General features: G+C 52.2%; 6 protein-coding genes across 6 annotated transcripts; 2 read left to right on the plus strand and 4 right to left on the minus strand.

The window, feature by feature from the left end:
* Nucleotides 1–786: 786 nt before the first annotated feature.
* Nucleotides 787–1,678, minus strand: CMQ_7629 (uncharacterized protein; the record flags this gene model as incomplete). Its single annotated transcript, XM_014314634.1, has 4 exons — nt 787–952; nt 1,026–1,124; nt 1,178–1,231; nt 1,308–1,678. 4 exons carry the CDS (start codon nt 1,676–1,678, stop codon nt 787–789), a joined length of 690 nt encoding a protein of 229 aa, XP_014170109.1.
* Nucleotides 1,679–3,487: 1,809 nt separating this feature from the next.
* Nucleotides 3,488–4,998, minus strand: CMQ_7055 (uncharacterized protein; the record flags this gene model as incomplete). Its single annotated transcript, XM_014314060.1, has 3 exons — nt 3,488–4,168; nt 4,246–4,318; nt 4,406–4,998. The coding sequence occupies 3 exons, from the start codon at nt 4,996–4,998 to the stop codon at nt 3,488–3,490; spliced, it is 1,347 nt and encodes a 448-aa protein (XP_014169535.1).
* A 1,080-nt stretch (nt 4,999–6,078) lies between these two features.
* CMQ_7461 (c2h2 finger domain containing protein) lies at nt 6,079–8,143 on the minus strand (the record flags this gene model as incomplete). The annotated part of the gene is made up of 4 exons (XM_014314466.1): nt 6,079–6,912; nt 7,017–7,140; nt 7,221–7,903; nt 8,129–8,143. 4 exons carry the CDS (start codon nt 8,141–8,143, stop codon nt 6,079–6,081), a joined length of 1,656 nt encoding a protein of 551 aa, XP_014169941.1.
* Nucleotides 8,144–11,561: 3,418 nt separating this feature from the next.
* CMQ_7742 (uncharacterized protein) lies at nt 11,562–12,140 on the plus strand (the record flags this gene model as incomplete). The annotated part of the gene is made up of 2 exons (XM_014314747.1): nt 11,562–11,648; nt 11,721–12,140. 2 exons carry the CDS (start codon nt 11,562–11,564, stop codon nt 12,138–12,140), a joined length of 507 nt encoding a protein of 168 aa, XP_014170222.1.
* A 474-nt stretch (nt 12,141–12,614) lies between these two features.
* CMQ_7741 (ribosome biogenesis protein rlp24) lies at nt 12,615–13,550 on the minus strand (the record flags this gene model as incomplete). Its single annotated transcript, XM_014314746.1, has 4 exons — nt 12,615–13,160; nt 13,288–13,372; nt 13,444–13,470; nt 13,546–13,550. 4 exons carry the CDS (start codon nt 13,548–13,550, stop codon nt 12,615–12,617), a joined length of 663 nt encoding a protein of 220 aa, XP_014170221.1.
* Nucleotides 13,551–13,886: 336 nt separating this feature from the next.
* CMQ_7486 (mitochondrial chaperone) lies at nt 13,887–14,336 on the plus strand (the record flags this gene model as incomplete). The annotated part of the gene is made up of 3 exons (XM_014314491.1): nt 13,887–13,937; nt 14,005–14,132; nt 14,195–14,336. 3 exons carry the CDS (start codon nt 13,887–13,889, stop codon nt 14,334–14,336), a joined length of 321 nt encoding a protein of 106 aa, XP_014169966.1.
* Between the last annotated feature and the right edge of the window lie 243 nt (nt 14,337–14,579).

Genomic DNA, 14,579 nt, shown 5'->3' on the forward strand with positions numbered 1-14,579 from the left:
TCAGGTGGTGCACTTGCTTTGTTTGTGCCTCTATCTGTCCCCTTTTCCCATCGCAGAGATGGAAACAAAATGGTGACTGGACTGCGTCGTAGAACTGGCAATAAGAACAGTAATCGGTAACGTTAATCAAAAGTATGCAGAACGCGCCGTTGTCCTATCTGTGCGCATCGTGGTTGGAGCGGAGATGAGGGCAGCCAGGCGCGGTAAGGTGGAGGCTCACGCGTTCCCGCCGTTGAGATGCGCCTTGCCAGTTTGCGACCATGGGTCTCAGCTTTGCCACATATCTGCCTAGCGCGATATAGTATGGCGCTCAACTCTTTTTGTTACATATCGGCATGGATTTATCGGGTATACGGAGTACTGTATCTACTCTGTTATAGAGCATCAGCTCATACCACTTAAAAGTATCTCCCATAATGTTACAACATAAGCCGTCAACACAAAGATCCTGACATCAGGCTGGATTCCAATGCACATATAATAGGTCATATCACATTATACTCAAACCTTCTTCCAAGCCACCTAACACAAATTCAAGCCATGTAAGAAAGTGCGATGTAAGGGGTATGAAAGAAAAGATCCAAGGGGTGAGAAAACAAGAAATGAAGAAATGATACTCCGTACAAAAGATTCGCCAAAATCAGTAGTAGAAACAACATGGTGACATAGGAGTAGAATCAACACAATCAGCCTTGCTGACGATACTCCGAGCTTACCAAACAAGAAGTGCAATACACCCACCAAATCGCGTTCGTACCTGTCCTCTCGAGACAGGCACATACATACCTACGAGTAGGCTCCCCACGTATCTTCGATCTGCATCCCTTCTGCCTCGGCTGATGTCCGCCTTACCATCTTGGCGCCCCAGACGGTCTCGGGCTCAACAACTTCATAGCAGGACTCGTCGCCGATAGTAGTAACAGATGCATATGCAGTGAGCGCATTGCACTTCCTATGTTGCAATGTATATGTTAGCCCATGTATATGATGAAAATTTCACAAAAAAAAACTAATGGGATACGTACAGGAAGCCCTGGATAGTGACGGCACCCCAGACTTCGATGCTCTCCTGGACCTCAAAGTGACCGTTTATGGTGAGCTTCCCATATATCTGGACTTTGTTTCTGTTCCCCATGTCAGTCATACCTTTCAACATACAGGGGTGAAACAGCCATACCCGCAGTAAACGTAGCCAGTTACGTCGACATTTCCAAACGACTTGATCTTGCCGCTAAATCCGGGCCAACATATTACATTAGCATACACATGGTCTCAAAAGAGGGTTTCTTGGAAGTCCAACTACATACCTGCATGTCAGATTTCCGCTGACAGCAATGTTCCCGTATGCTTCAACTCTGTCCCGAACAGAGAATTCTCCGACAAAGCTGACAGAGCCCATAGCCTTGACAGAACCGTCCACCTCCATTGGCCCTGTCAAATCGAGGCAAGAGTTCGACTTGACACTTTTCTTCCTCTTTGTAGCACCAGGCTTGCCGCTGCTTTCAGAGCTGTCCTGGTAATTATAGTCTATCTCGCCTTCCTCAAAGGTGAGCACCATATCCTCGTACTCGGCGTTGGAAGCAGATGGAGGCTGGTACGAGAAACATGGATTGTCAGACCCCCCCTCAGTGTAAGTGGCTGCAGTTCCGGCATGACGATGGGACCTTCCTCTTGGCATGATAGAAGAGAAGAAGGGGTAGGGGGCTGGTAGTATTAAGGTGGGGGGCAGCTTTGCGGAAACCCGAGAGAGGCTTTGCAAAAGGTCCTCGGCGGAAACACGACAGCAACGGATTTCGAGCTGATAAGATAGAAGCTTTCTTTTGAATTCCAAGCCAATTTGAAAGTGTGATAACGTTAATTTCTATTAGCAAGATGGGATAGCGATCCCTTCATCTAGGTAAATAGAGACAGTATGAGGTAGTCAGATGCCTAGAACGGCGTGTAAGTAAAGGGTAGGTGATGAGTTGACTGGGAAGGAAATGTGCAGAAGGGTAGAAGAACAAGCTGGGGTCATGAACAGGACGAGTATAAATCAAAGCCGGTACCAGGGGGGGATTGAGAGTATATATACGTGAGGCAGAACAGAGGCACGGAATGAGATATTCGGGGAACCACTGGGTTCCACGAGCTGCATGAGGCAATATATCCAGGACTAGAGCATTTCTGCCTTCTCTCTGCTCTCTTTTCTCCCGCCCCAATCCACCCCCCCATTGTAGTGGAGGCCAGACTCGTGATGAACTCGTCCCATTTGCGTCTGCAAATGTTGTAGCCGACCTTGCTCGTCTTCCCGACGGAACCTAGGGCGATGCTGGCCCAGGTCATGTGGAGCAAGCAGCGACGTCCCTGAGTGGACCGACTTGTGATCCATGTCAGGGAGATGGGCCGTGCTCAAGGCAGGAAGGCCTCAGCCTAGGCTGCCATCGTCAATAATGGATACCGAGAAAGCAAAGGAGAAGGGAAAGCCCCGGAAATGGTGGAAGGTGATCTCGGAATGTAATTTGGCAGTGTTTTTTCTCGTAACGGGTTTTGCCAAAAGTTTCGCTTTGCGCCTAGTCTCTGCATTCCTAGCAGACGGTGGGTAAGACTCACCAGTGCACTTTAGGCAACAGCCTCCTTGAAAGACACCAGCCTTCCACCACTTTTTTGCATCTCTCAGATATCTTTTTTCTTTTTGCGCGCCTTGACTTTTGCCCTTGTACCGCTTCTCCCATTTAGCCTCGCAATCTATCACTAGCATCAGTTGCTTGGCAGCTTATTTTCACCTGTTTTAACGATATTGACCGAGATGAATGAGCCGGCTGACGTCTTGTGACTCCCAAGCCGCTCTCCTTAACAAATTTGATGGCACGGTCATGCATACTTTATTTGCCATTCAGAGTGATTTTTGGCATCCCACGCCCGAATCTGAGTCGAGTCAGCCAGGCTTCTCTCTCACGACAATTGTAGTTGGAAGATACCTTAGTAGCATATGCATGCACTTACCCACGAGCAGATGCAGCGTACCAACTTATAGCATGCTAGCTAATAAGATGCCGAAAAATGATCCCACCTTCTATACAGAGTACTACATCCTTATCGTACCTCTGTTACGCCTTGCTCTGGGGCTGAGCGGATACAGCCAGTCTGCCAGTACATCTCGCCTAAACAAATTCCTCCCAGACGGACAGTGCGCAGTGAACGGGTCGGATGAATATATCTGTCCATATATGCGTGCCTAGGTGTGTCCCGCAATCTGCTTTGTCTCTACTGAGCCAATGCCTTGCTAGAGCACGAGAAGATTACCCAAGCTCACCTCTATTTTGGCCTATGCGATTTGCCAGAAGAGAACCGAATATACTATCACTGATGCCCCAACCTTCGTTTAATTTAAAATGCAACAATTAGGAATATTGATGTAAAACAGACAATTCAAAGTAATGAAAGAGCAAGACTGACAACAAGGACGTAAATATGCAAGAAAGAGAATTAGGCATTGCCTCTGCGCAGATTATGATCTAGCAAGCGCCAATGCAGCTCCCACTAACAGCGGAGCTGCTGCCCAGACTGCGGCATAAGTTAAAGCTCCAACGACATCGATGCCTCGGACACCCATGAAGCATTGCAGAAAGATGTTTGTGCTGACAACGAGAGAAAGCGCTGCAGTACGAACCGCCACAAATTTCTTGTAGGATGGCGAGGCGGATGGCGGACTGCTCGTCCCAGTAAAAATAAAACTGTAGGCGGCAACGCCGCATACAAGACTGAGGACAACAGAAGGCCAGCCAAGAAAGACAGCCTTGCCGAACTCAGACACGGATGGCGGAAATGTCGCTGATATCGGAAGTGTCCTCACCGGCTTGACGGTGGCGATGTTCCAAAAATGGACGACAAAGATCCTGGGCAAGTACAGGCGACAAGCTTGCACGAACGTGAAGCTGTAGAGGGCACTCGCGAAGGCGGCGGAGCAAGCATAGGTTACCGGGTCTCCGAAACCCCCAGAGTCGCTGGTGAGATCGGCTTTGATCGTTCCGGCCTCGTCGACACCGTCATCATCATCATCATCCGAAGTGGTGCTGTCAGCTAGCCGCTTCCAGGCGAGAAGAGGTAAGACATCTGCGATCAGGTCGATCGCAGCCACCACTAAGGCAGCAGGCAGGGGAATGCAATGGAGTACCGCGAATAAGTAGACCTGAAAGGAGCAGTCGATGAAACATGACTGTCAGCTGGTGCACACAAGGTCTGACGTGCTGCCTCTTTCACACGTACCATTGGCCCATAGGCAAGCACGTCTAAGGCAACGACATTTGTAATTCTGCCCCATGCAAGAGAGATTTTGCACCTGTAAAGAGCCGTCAGCACTTGTTCACTGTGGTACTTTACTAGAAAATATACTGTGGACAGAGGGCGAGAAGGAGGAGATTCTCACATGCGAATGGCAAGACTCGATATTGGCGTCAAGGCGGACGGCAAGGCCATGGCGCCCAAATACGAGGTCCAGGCAGCCCATGGGGGTGGCAGTGTCGACGTTGATGTGATCCAGTTAACCAACATATGGCTGGCGAGAGAGAGAGCTGAGGATACGATGGCACAGACAGCAATGACGCCCAAAGCACGAGATGTGTCCACAGAAGGCGACAGAGCTCCAGGGAGCAAAGAGTGTAAGTCTCTATCTGAAGACTCGTGCTTGGCATGTTCTAGTCCTTCCTCTGTTTCCTTATCTTGCCCGCCTACATCCTGCTCCTCGTCCTGTTCGTCTTGTTCGTCATCGCTTTCTTTGGGTTTCTGTTTATGCTTGACGACTTTGTAGGTTCTGTCGGTTTTGACGTCCTGTCGACCTTTCCCACTGGTTTGACCCGTTTCTTCCTTAGTCCTAGTTTTCCTAGTTTTCCTAGGCTCGCTTCTAACCGTTATAGTTGGTGCCGTTCTGCGGGTTGCCGGCGTTGATGATGCCGTGAGCGCCGCATCGTTGTTTGCCGCAGATTTCGACGCCGACTTGGCCGAATTTTTGATTCGTGCCATTAGAAAGGCAATGAGGCTTGTGTAGCCAGACGGCGAGACGAGTTTCTCTGACTGAAAGGAGGCGGAACACTGGGTGGTGAAAGCGCGTTGGGTTCGAGTCGGGTTATTTTTGCATTCCATTCCAAAGAGGAGGGGAAAGACGGCAGGGCAGCTATAGCAGAGGGATCCCTGATCATCATTGCTTTGGCTGACACAGACGCGATCGGAAGCACTCACTTCAAAGCCATGTGTGACGTAGGCTCTCCCTTTACGCCCCACTATGAGCAGCTTCTGCAGAAGTCTATAACGTGCTTAAGCATGGTCCCACCGGCGCCAGTAGACAGCCGTTCCTTCCTCAATATTTCCCACCTCCTTCCCACGACTCCATATAGAGGGGAAGGAGCCGCCCATTAAGACGGGCGCCCCTCCTTCCTTTCTTCTGCTCATCACATCGTACCATTTTCTTTACTCGTCTTCCTACCTTTCAAAAACTATCTGTCTAATGCGTCCGATTATCTCGAAGAACTACTTTGTTTCTCTCTACATCTGCTATAACTTTGCCGCTAGACGTCACCAGACAGTCATTGAAGCATTACGTACACATTGGACGAAACATCTGAGGCTGCTTCAACATTTTGTATTGTTTGCGTTGACGCCAAACGGTTATATGTACCCGTTGCACATGAAATAAATACGCTGTTTGTTGTGATGTTTCTTATCTGGTTAATTATTATTTTTTCAACTTTTTTTGTTGCTGTTGTATATCGGGTTGCTCAACGTGTGCAGCCGACACTCACTTTAACCTCGTGGACAGACTCTTCATGTACTATCTGACATGCTGACAAAGTTCATCTCCCACTCTTCGGTGCTGAGTTGTACGGTGACGGAGGACCGGTGAAACAAAGCTTCGAGTCTTTAATCCCCCAAAACGACATAAGGAGAGAAAATGTACATATCGAACCGTGCCGGCCTGAACATAATATCCTGGTCTGTTGTTGGGGTGTGACCATCCAGGCTATGGTCGTTTGGATTCGCCTGTTCCGATCGCTTAGGAACATGTCGGGCCGACAGCCATAGCCGGTACTGCCTTCTTTGTTCGGCCTATTCTTCCATGCGTCCAAACACGCCATCGTCGTCGTCGTCACTTCGAGCACGAGAGCGAATATCATCGTCGTCTTCATCCGTCAAGCTTTCGCTGCTCTCTTCCATCATGACGTCGTCGCAGCCACTAACACTGAAACGATCGCCGCGCGTGAAACTTTCCGGAGCACGGCTTGGAAAGCTGCTGATGAAGCTCGTATCGTCAAGGGGTTGCGCAGTCTGCCCTAGATACATGGCCGGGACGGGCGGCACGGGGGGCATATTTTGCACGAAGCCGTGAACTTCCCCGCCGGCGCTGTTGAAGCTGCAGCTCAGCATCTCTACCGCTGCTGCCAGTTCATTGTCTTCTTGGCCGGTCGTATTCCGACCCGATGACGATGGCCGAAGGCTGCCTCGGTGTGGCTGGTGTCCGAATGCGAATGCGTCGCTCGTGACGGATCCAGTAGAAAGCGTTCTACCAGCCACAGGGCCAGCGGGGAGGCCGGATTGGTACGACTGGGAAATGCCGCCATGGCCGTTGCCTGGCCCAAATCGCTGCAAAAAGTGGCGGCGTTCTGCCAGCAGCGATGCCGGTGGCGACGAATGAGGTAGTGACGGGTCCCTCTTGGGCCCGTCGATGTTCATGGCACCCTCCAGTTGCGGAGGGGGTGTCGTGTCGACAGAGCTGTGTCCGTCGTTCTGTTCGAAATACGTCGAAGCAATCGGTGATGCAGAGTCACGCTCACTGGTATAGTCTCGAGCCGACTCCGGCGGGGTGTTCACCACAGTAACGTCGGCGTTGGGGTGTTGGTTGTTCATTGCTACCAGCACGGAGGCGGCTTCGAGCAGCTGCACCTGTTGATGCTTCGATATGAGGAGCTTCGATGTATAGGACCATTCGGGAGTATGTTCCCACCTGCGAAACGACAAAAGAAGAAACACGAAGTCAACAAACAAACATTCTGAATAAGGAGGTGGTGACAAGAGGATCGGATGGTGGGAGTGCCGACGCCGCCGATGACCGTCCGAAATGTGCACAGCGCAGCGCCGACCGTCTGCGAGATCGAGGCCCGGGCAGCGCCGCTTGGCATCGGCATGCATACAAAGCAGTCGCACGATGGGTAGGACGGGTAAAGGGCGGGGTAAGGAGAGTGGGCACACACAAATGCTTTGTCAAGCAGCTGCTATGCTTGTATCCTTTCCCGCACTTATCGCAGCGCAGGTCCATACGGGTGCTGCTCCTCCGGCCCTCCTTGACAAGCGGCTGACCGTCGCTGGCACGGCGAATGTGCGCCATGTCGAAGATGTTCGCTCCTAGGTCGCTTCGCATGGTCGAATCGTCCTCCACGTCCGACATATCGTTGAAGTCGTCGTCAATGGCACTGCCATCGGCTGTGACAAACTTCCGGCTGGGTAGGCTCGCGGGTGGAGACGGCAGGGGCAGGCCGCCAATCGTTCCGTTTGCGATGGCCATAGCGGCCGCCATGGCCGATGGCGCGCGGGAAAAGAAGCCGGGCGACCCGCTGATAGTGCCGGCGCTGGTTTTCGACGCGGTGTTGCGACGGCCACCGGCTCCAGCACTTGGAACGGGCAAAGCATCCGCTTCTTGTATCAGCGCTGCCATGGCAGCAACGTTTGTGGCCCCGGGGCTCGTCATGCTCTTCCGACGACTGACTCGGTGGTTCGCGTTTAGGGCAGCTCCAATAATCGAATGGGATCCTGTTCGTGAGTGCGGCTGTCGGGTTGCGAGGCTATTGGAACTGCCTGGACTCAAGGCTCCGATCGCGTTCGGCGCGCTGGGAATGGATGGACGGTGGGTCAATGGTCTGACTGTCGATTGCATTTCCTGGCAGGAGGCGATTGTGTAAACTGTCAGCATGGAAGCCCTATCTCTTTTGCGACCGTGCCGTTGTTCTTCAGCGTCTTTGCTCGACTCTCCCAAGGGTCGCTCTCTTAGATAACCCCCTCTCTCTCGCTTGTGGTTTCCTTGACTTTGATCCCACAGATTTCCCGCATTCGGTGTTCAAGGGGGTGCGGATGTCGTGCATATAATAGGCATGAGTCAACTCACCTTTGACGATGCCATTGACTCGTGTGTGTGGTGGCAAAATCCCGACAAAACGGCAGCAAACAGACGATGCTTTCTACCTCTCCTCCCAATTACCGATGGCGTTTAGTTGGGGGGAGAAATGAGGGAAAGGGGAATGAGACGTGGCAGATTGAGTCTTCCAAAAGGGGGGACCAAAAAGTAAGGGTGAGGCAACTCGTAGTGGATGTGCTGGTGTGCTGGCTGTTTCGTGTCCGTGTCCGTTTGGGTGTGAAGAAGGAAGCAGGCACCAAGAAAAGGAGAAAGAAAATGAAAAGAAGTATTGGGAAAGCGGAGAGTACTCGTAAGAAAGGAGGATCACGGCCAAAAATAAAAGCAGTAACATAAATTCTGGCGTGTTTTGTGTGGTGGTAGTGTGGCGTGTGTGCAATACAGTGGAGGGGGACGAAGGAGGCAGTCACTGACCAGAACGGAGTGAGTAAAGCTGGAATGGGGAGGCAAACCACGGGTTGCGGTGTTCACGGGATGTATCTTAGTATGAGATAGTAAGATACGTATTAGGTGAGCGCACTCATAGGATACTAGGTGCTAAAAGAACGGACTCTACCGTTTTCTTTCAGGGTCTCTGTGACCTATACACCGAATACTTGGCCAGCCCCTAATCAAGTAGCAAGATACAAAAGTAAGTACTCCGTACTCCGTACGAGGAGACGCTTCGCCCGGTCAGCCGTTCGCTCCTTCTAGTGCTGGCGCCTAGAACAACAGGTAAAAAGGAACACGCTACTCCATACGGAGGAAGGAACAGAGCAGTTTACGGCGTAGACAAGCACATCAGGTGGTCAGATATCATGGCAAGGAGAAAGGCCATATTACGAGAGGTGTACGAGTATACAATACGAGTACAGGCCCTGGGCGGAGCACAGAGTCAGATACGATAATACAAGTGAATACTCGTACATAATAGTGCAAGGCCTGTTGGTTTACGGAGTAAGATACATTCCTCCCCTTGGTGTTCGTAGAATCCAAAAGAAGGAGAGGCATAAAGCGCTGCTGGCACTTATTATTGGCGCACTGTGGTGAGGGGCTGTGTATGGGCGTTAGGCCCATTCCGAAGGCGGAAAGGAGGTGTGGAGAAGAGGGGTAGGCAAAAGCAGCTCAGCGGTCTGTATGGGAACGTGATTGCTGGATTATACCGCAAAGGACTTGTGCCTTTTCAATCCCCTCTCGCTCAGAGTGACACGACACCTTATCGTTCTGCCGACGACGTAAGCGACTACACACACCACATTCGACTGTTCCTTCCCAACCCTTCTCTCTGTTTCGCACACTTAAAATGACCTGCAGGGCAGGCGGCAACGAGCGTGGTCAAGAATGCATGTACACAGTGTGCGGTTTCTGGCACTGTCTTCCGTTACAGGAGAAGGCGCGAGCACAAAATGCTGGTTGTGGTGCCCAAAATACGTTGTGCTCGTATTCTGTACGAGAGCAGATGCAACCGAATTTGGCAGGCGAGACCTGGCTGAGACAGTCAACAAAGGCTTTGAGGGCAGAAGTACGACGTATGTTGGTTTCCGGAATACTTTGTAGACTGAAAAGGGGGGTGGAAATAGTGGGAAGGCGCATACCAGGATGTGAAATCCCACGCTCATTTATACGTCGTACGGAAATGGCCCGAGAAGAACAGGGGGGCCTATCAGCGGGCACAACCCCCTTTCACGAGACGGCTACGATAGACAATGGACGAAGAGCAGGCTTCCGGCATGGTTCAGTCGAGCAGCCGGCCATACACCGACACGTGTATGGAGTATTACGAAACATCCAGAAGCAGCGATCGCCAGTTGCAATTCCTCATCGATATTGCCGGTTGGCCGTGCAGGACGCAGGGCAAATTAAACACAAGCAGGGCAACACGGAGTCGCCCACCGCCATTGCTACAACCCTGATTTGCGGTAAGAGGCGGAGGGTCTTGCTACGACGTATGTGCATGACCCAGCACGAAACCCTGGCAAAAGAACGCAGCCCAACAGAAAATGCCGAGTAACTCGTACGCGTACAAGAAGACAGTGCCAGAACATCGTACCGCAGTGGCTTGCGGGAACACGCGTTTTGATGTGCGGATGGCCAAACTCGTGTAACTGCATAGGGGTGGACATGCAAGTACAAAGTCACGGTCTATATACATTGTGGGACACAGTCCTATCGTCTCAAGTACGAGTACTACGTAAAACACCGCAGCATAATAGCGCATGGAAGACACAGCCGGTGCTCACACAGCCCACAGCCTACAGAGTACAATTCCAGAACCCGAAACAGATGTACAAATATGCGGCATCAATGATGAGAGAAGCAGGGAGGGGAAGAGGGCCCAGCCCTGCAATTATAGCGGATCTTGTGTCGGAATACTACGATATTAATAAAGACTGGCCGAGACTTAGGACAGTCTTGCCTGTGTTGTGGCAATAAAGCCTTGGCTAAGGCCGAAAGTAAAAAGTAGGAAGTGCAGCGGCTAGAAACGGGCAACCCTAGAGCAAGACGCCAGGGAAGGCTCTGTAGCTCTTTCCTTCCTGGCGCTTGTTTGTCCACCGTTCCACACTTGCCCTCTCCTCTATTCAGTGTGCTGTCTGACTGAAACGGAGTGCTATCAGTGTAATTAGAGAAAGGCTCCGTATCTTTACAAGCAATATAGAAGATTTCGCGATATCGCGTGCTAATATCTCAAGATACAAGAACGGAGAAAGTGATACTTATAGACTAGCGGCTGCAGCGACGCCGCAACACCCCACTAGCTCCCTTAAAGGAGCCACGCGGGGAGTGGTATGGGGCGCTTTACCCCTGTGAGCGGAATAGTCTTATCGATCTTTCCGGGATTCTCGTAGGCCAAAAAAAAAATGTGCGACGGTGAAAGGACGAGGTCTATAGAGTATTAGTTCTAGGCATGAAAACCATAGCAGGCATTATGAATTGGCTTCTACTCGTAACAGGCATGAGCAATAAGGGAGAAGAACGAGAAGAATATTCTTTTTCAATGGGCCTGAATGCAAGGGACTCGGTAGAGAGTGCGTAAGGCCATGTACAATGCACCGCTAAATACATAGTACTCGCAGGGAGATCGTGCAATGTTAGGTGATCGAACGACCCATTACCGGTCTTGAACTTAACAATAAAAACAAAAATAACTCTTGCCAGAATATGTGCCACTTTTCATGAAAACCCCCCCGGTGGAGACATCCCGCGGTCTATTGACTCCACCGTCTGCGGGTCTTCTTGCCAACTCTACCGGCGAATCCCTGTCCACAATCCACAGCAAAAGGACGACTACTCGTAATTTTCGAGAGGAGTCATAGACGGAGCGCTCATCTTGCGGTCTCAGGGGAACTTCTCCCTAGCCCCCCGTGAGCGACTGCGAGAGATTGCGCGGGCCTTGTGAAAGACCGCGCGAACCAGAAAAAAAGAGGCAATGTCTGACGAGGTCTTCCGCCGTGTCGGCCGTGGAGGAGCCGGCAACTGGTACAGCAAGAAGGACGTGGAGGAAGCCGAGAAGCCGGTGCGTATAAAGAGGGCCGAGCACGGAACCCGGAGGCGAATCTGTCTAGCGAGGAGCTAACAGCGAGGCCAGGAGGATCGCATCGAGATCCCCGAGCAGGACACTTCTTCCGCGGCCATTCGAGCGTCTCCGGCTCCCTATGCTCGTGGTGGCCGTGGCGGTGCCGGCAACTTCTTTGACTCCCAGTCCGTTGCCGCCGTTGCTGTCGAGCGTCAAGACGAGGCCGTTCGCCTGCAGGCAGCCGCCAGTCCCAGCGGCTATCCTCGCAAGCCGGCGGCGTACTCGGGTCGCGGGGGCGCCGGCAACTGGACCGGAGCAATTGCGGCAGCCGAGCAGGAGCAGGAGGCCAAGGAGCGGCAGAAGCAGCAGCAACAGGCCGTGATGGAGGCGCAGATCCGCCAAGACGTCGAGGCTGGCCTGGCCATGCCGGCACCAGCCTACCATGCAAAACCTGCACGGGACGGACAGAAGACACCGGCAGGCGGCTTGTGAAAAGAGACACGAGGAGAAGAGGAATTCACGAGTCGGGCGCCATAAGGGCGTTGAGTGCAAAAAGCTCTGTCCGTTCGAAGCTGTTCCCTTCTATTTACTATGATACCAATTGCTGCACTCGATCATCCTGCGCTCGCTTTTCCTCAATGTCCCATCGGTCACGCTTTGCAGAAGGGGCAATATGCCATCAGACTGGCGGTCATGACAGTCGTAACACAAACATTTCTGTCTTGGTGCTTGCTCTCTTCTATGCGCCAAAAAGGTGGTGAAAACGAGCAAAAAACGAAAAAAAAATAAAGACGTGGGAATCGCCCCAAACTGTTCCTTACGGATGAATGTACGCCCAAAACGCCGCCAGCCTGTTCCCTCTTTTTTTTTCTTCTCGACTTTGTGCAGATAAATGCAGAAGCGGATGAAACACAACACAATGGGAGAGGAATAATGCAGCGCGAGATGCAGTTCCAAGCCTGCACTCTAGTCCATGTCCATGTCGTCGTCCTCGCCCTCGTCCTCGTCCTCGTCCTCGTCGTCCAGCAGGCCAGAGACGTCGGCCACGGTCTCTTCCTCGAGCTCCAAGTCGCCGTCGGCCGTGATGCGTTGCCGCACCACCTTGCGTGCCTTGATTTTGCCGGCGGTCAAGCTCTCCTCCAGTTCGTCCTCCTCCAGCAGCTCCGACTGCTTCTCGCTTTCCTTGTGCGACACCTTGTTGTGGATCGGCCGTTTCGGCAGTTCCTTGAGCAGGTGGCCATGCTCCAGAACCAGCTTCCGTGCCGCCAGCAGCTCGCGCTTGCGGTTGCCCGACATGCGCTGCTTGTAGAATGCGCGCTCGCGGCGACGCCGGATCTCCGCGATGCGGTCCATGGCAGAAAGCGTCTTGGTCGCAAGCTCCCGGTTGTACCGCACCGGCACATTGCGGCGTGCCGCAAAGAGCAGCGTCGAGTCGACCAACATCTCCTTGCCGGCCGCCTTGCGGAAGGCCTTGGTCCACTTGAGTTTGCGGGGGTTGCGCTTCATCTTGAACTAGAAAGCGTGGATCAATCGATATCAGCAGTCATCCCGTGTTCGTCCACCTAGCGCCTTGCTCTTTTCTCCTCTTTCTGCTCGCTCTCCCTCTCCAACTCATCTCGTCCACCGTCTAGCAACTTACGTTCTTGTGACATTTGCTCCGGCAGAATCGAAAGGTCTTGCTGTCGTTTCGCACAAACATTATGCCCTTGCCCGGGTACGTGGGCCTGTATTCGTATTAGCCTTCTCCCTCGCCATCTCGAGCTGCTGTCCAACTTCATCTCCAGCATATCCTTACCGGGAGCAGAAATAACAAGTCTCGACTCTGTTGCACAGAAACACTGTTAGCATGCACCCTTCCTTCCTATTATTCTCAACAGAAGATGCCAATATCTCTTACCTCATCTTGCCGGTTGTGGAGACGGTCTCGTCTTACACTTGTTTTGGGTTGTTCCGGTCGTGGTTGCAGAAGAGAGGACAAAATGGCGGAGAGCCAGGTCTGATTTTTTGCCGATACAAAAAAAAGTTCTCGCCAATTTTTGGTGGGGCCTTATCGGTCTTATCACGCAAATAAAAAGGTGTGGCTGAAAGTGTGGCTACGACCGCCCGGCCAATCGGCTTGCGCAGTCGACGTTTTTTCTTTCGCCTATTGCGAATCGACTTTTTGTCGCTCGTCTCCGAAGCCGTAGAAAGAATTCCCCTCTGCCAGCATACTGTCTACCTCCCTCCCCCGGTACAACGATGGCTTCCACAATTGCTATAGGGACAGGCGTGGCCGTTGCGGCTTTTCTCGTATGTCAACGGCGCCCTGCATCTTGCGACAGCATCCCGTTTATTCTCCGCTAACGCGCATTATCAGGGTCGAGCAGGTTTGGTGGCATGGCGACGGTCGCGCGGCGGTGTCGGCGCTTTAGGCAAGGCTTTTTACAAAGGTGGCTTTGAGCCCAAGATGTCTAAGCGGGAGGCTACGCTCATCCTGTCATTGAAGTGAGCCCGAGAGAACGAACACCCACCTATACACCTCTTCCAGTGCTGACGGTCATCTACAGTGAGCGGGCCGTCACAAAGGACAAAGTTCGCAAGGCTCATCGGAACCTGATGCTGCTCAACCACCCCGATCGTGGCGGCAGCCCATACCTTGCAACGAAGGTCAACGAAGCTAAGGAGCTGCTGGAGAAGCAGGCCTCATAAGACTAGTGCCGCCGACAAGGCAGTTTGGCTCTCCTCAATGAGCTAGCCTCTGGCTGCCAAGGAATCTTTCATATACAGATGTAACAACAACGAACGCAAAAAATACTTCATAGCACTGGCGTTTTTGGGGGTTCTGGGCTTGTAGCTCTGCTTTGGGTGGGAAGGACGACGGCGGTGAACAACATGCTGGAAGCACAACTAAGTACGCCGCGGTATTCACACAGCATCACATATGACGGAGCA

Source organism: Grosmannia clavigera (genome assembly GCF_000143105.1).
Source record: "Grosmannia clavigera kw1407 unplaced genomic scaffold GCSC_173, whole genome shotgun sequence".
In the NCBI taxonomy this organism is placed as follows: Eukaryota; Fungi; Ascomycota; class Sordariomycetes; order Ophiostomatales; family Ophiostomataceae; genus Leptographium; species Leptographium clavigerum.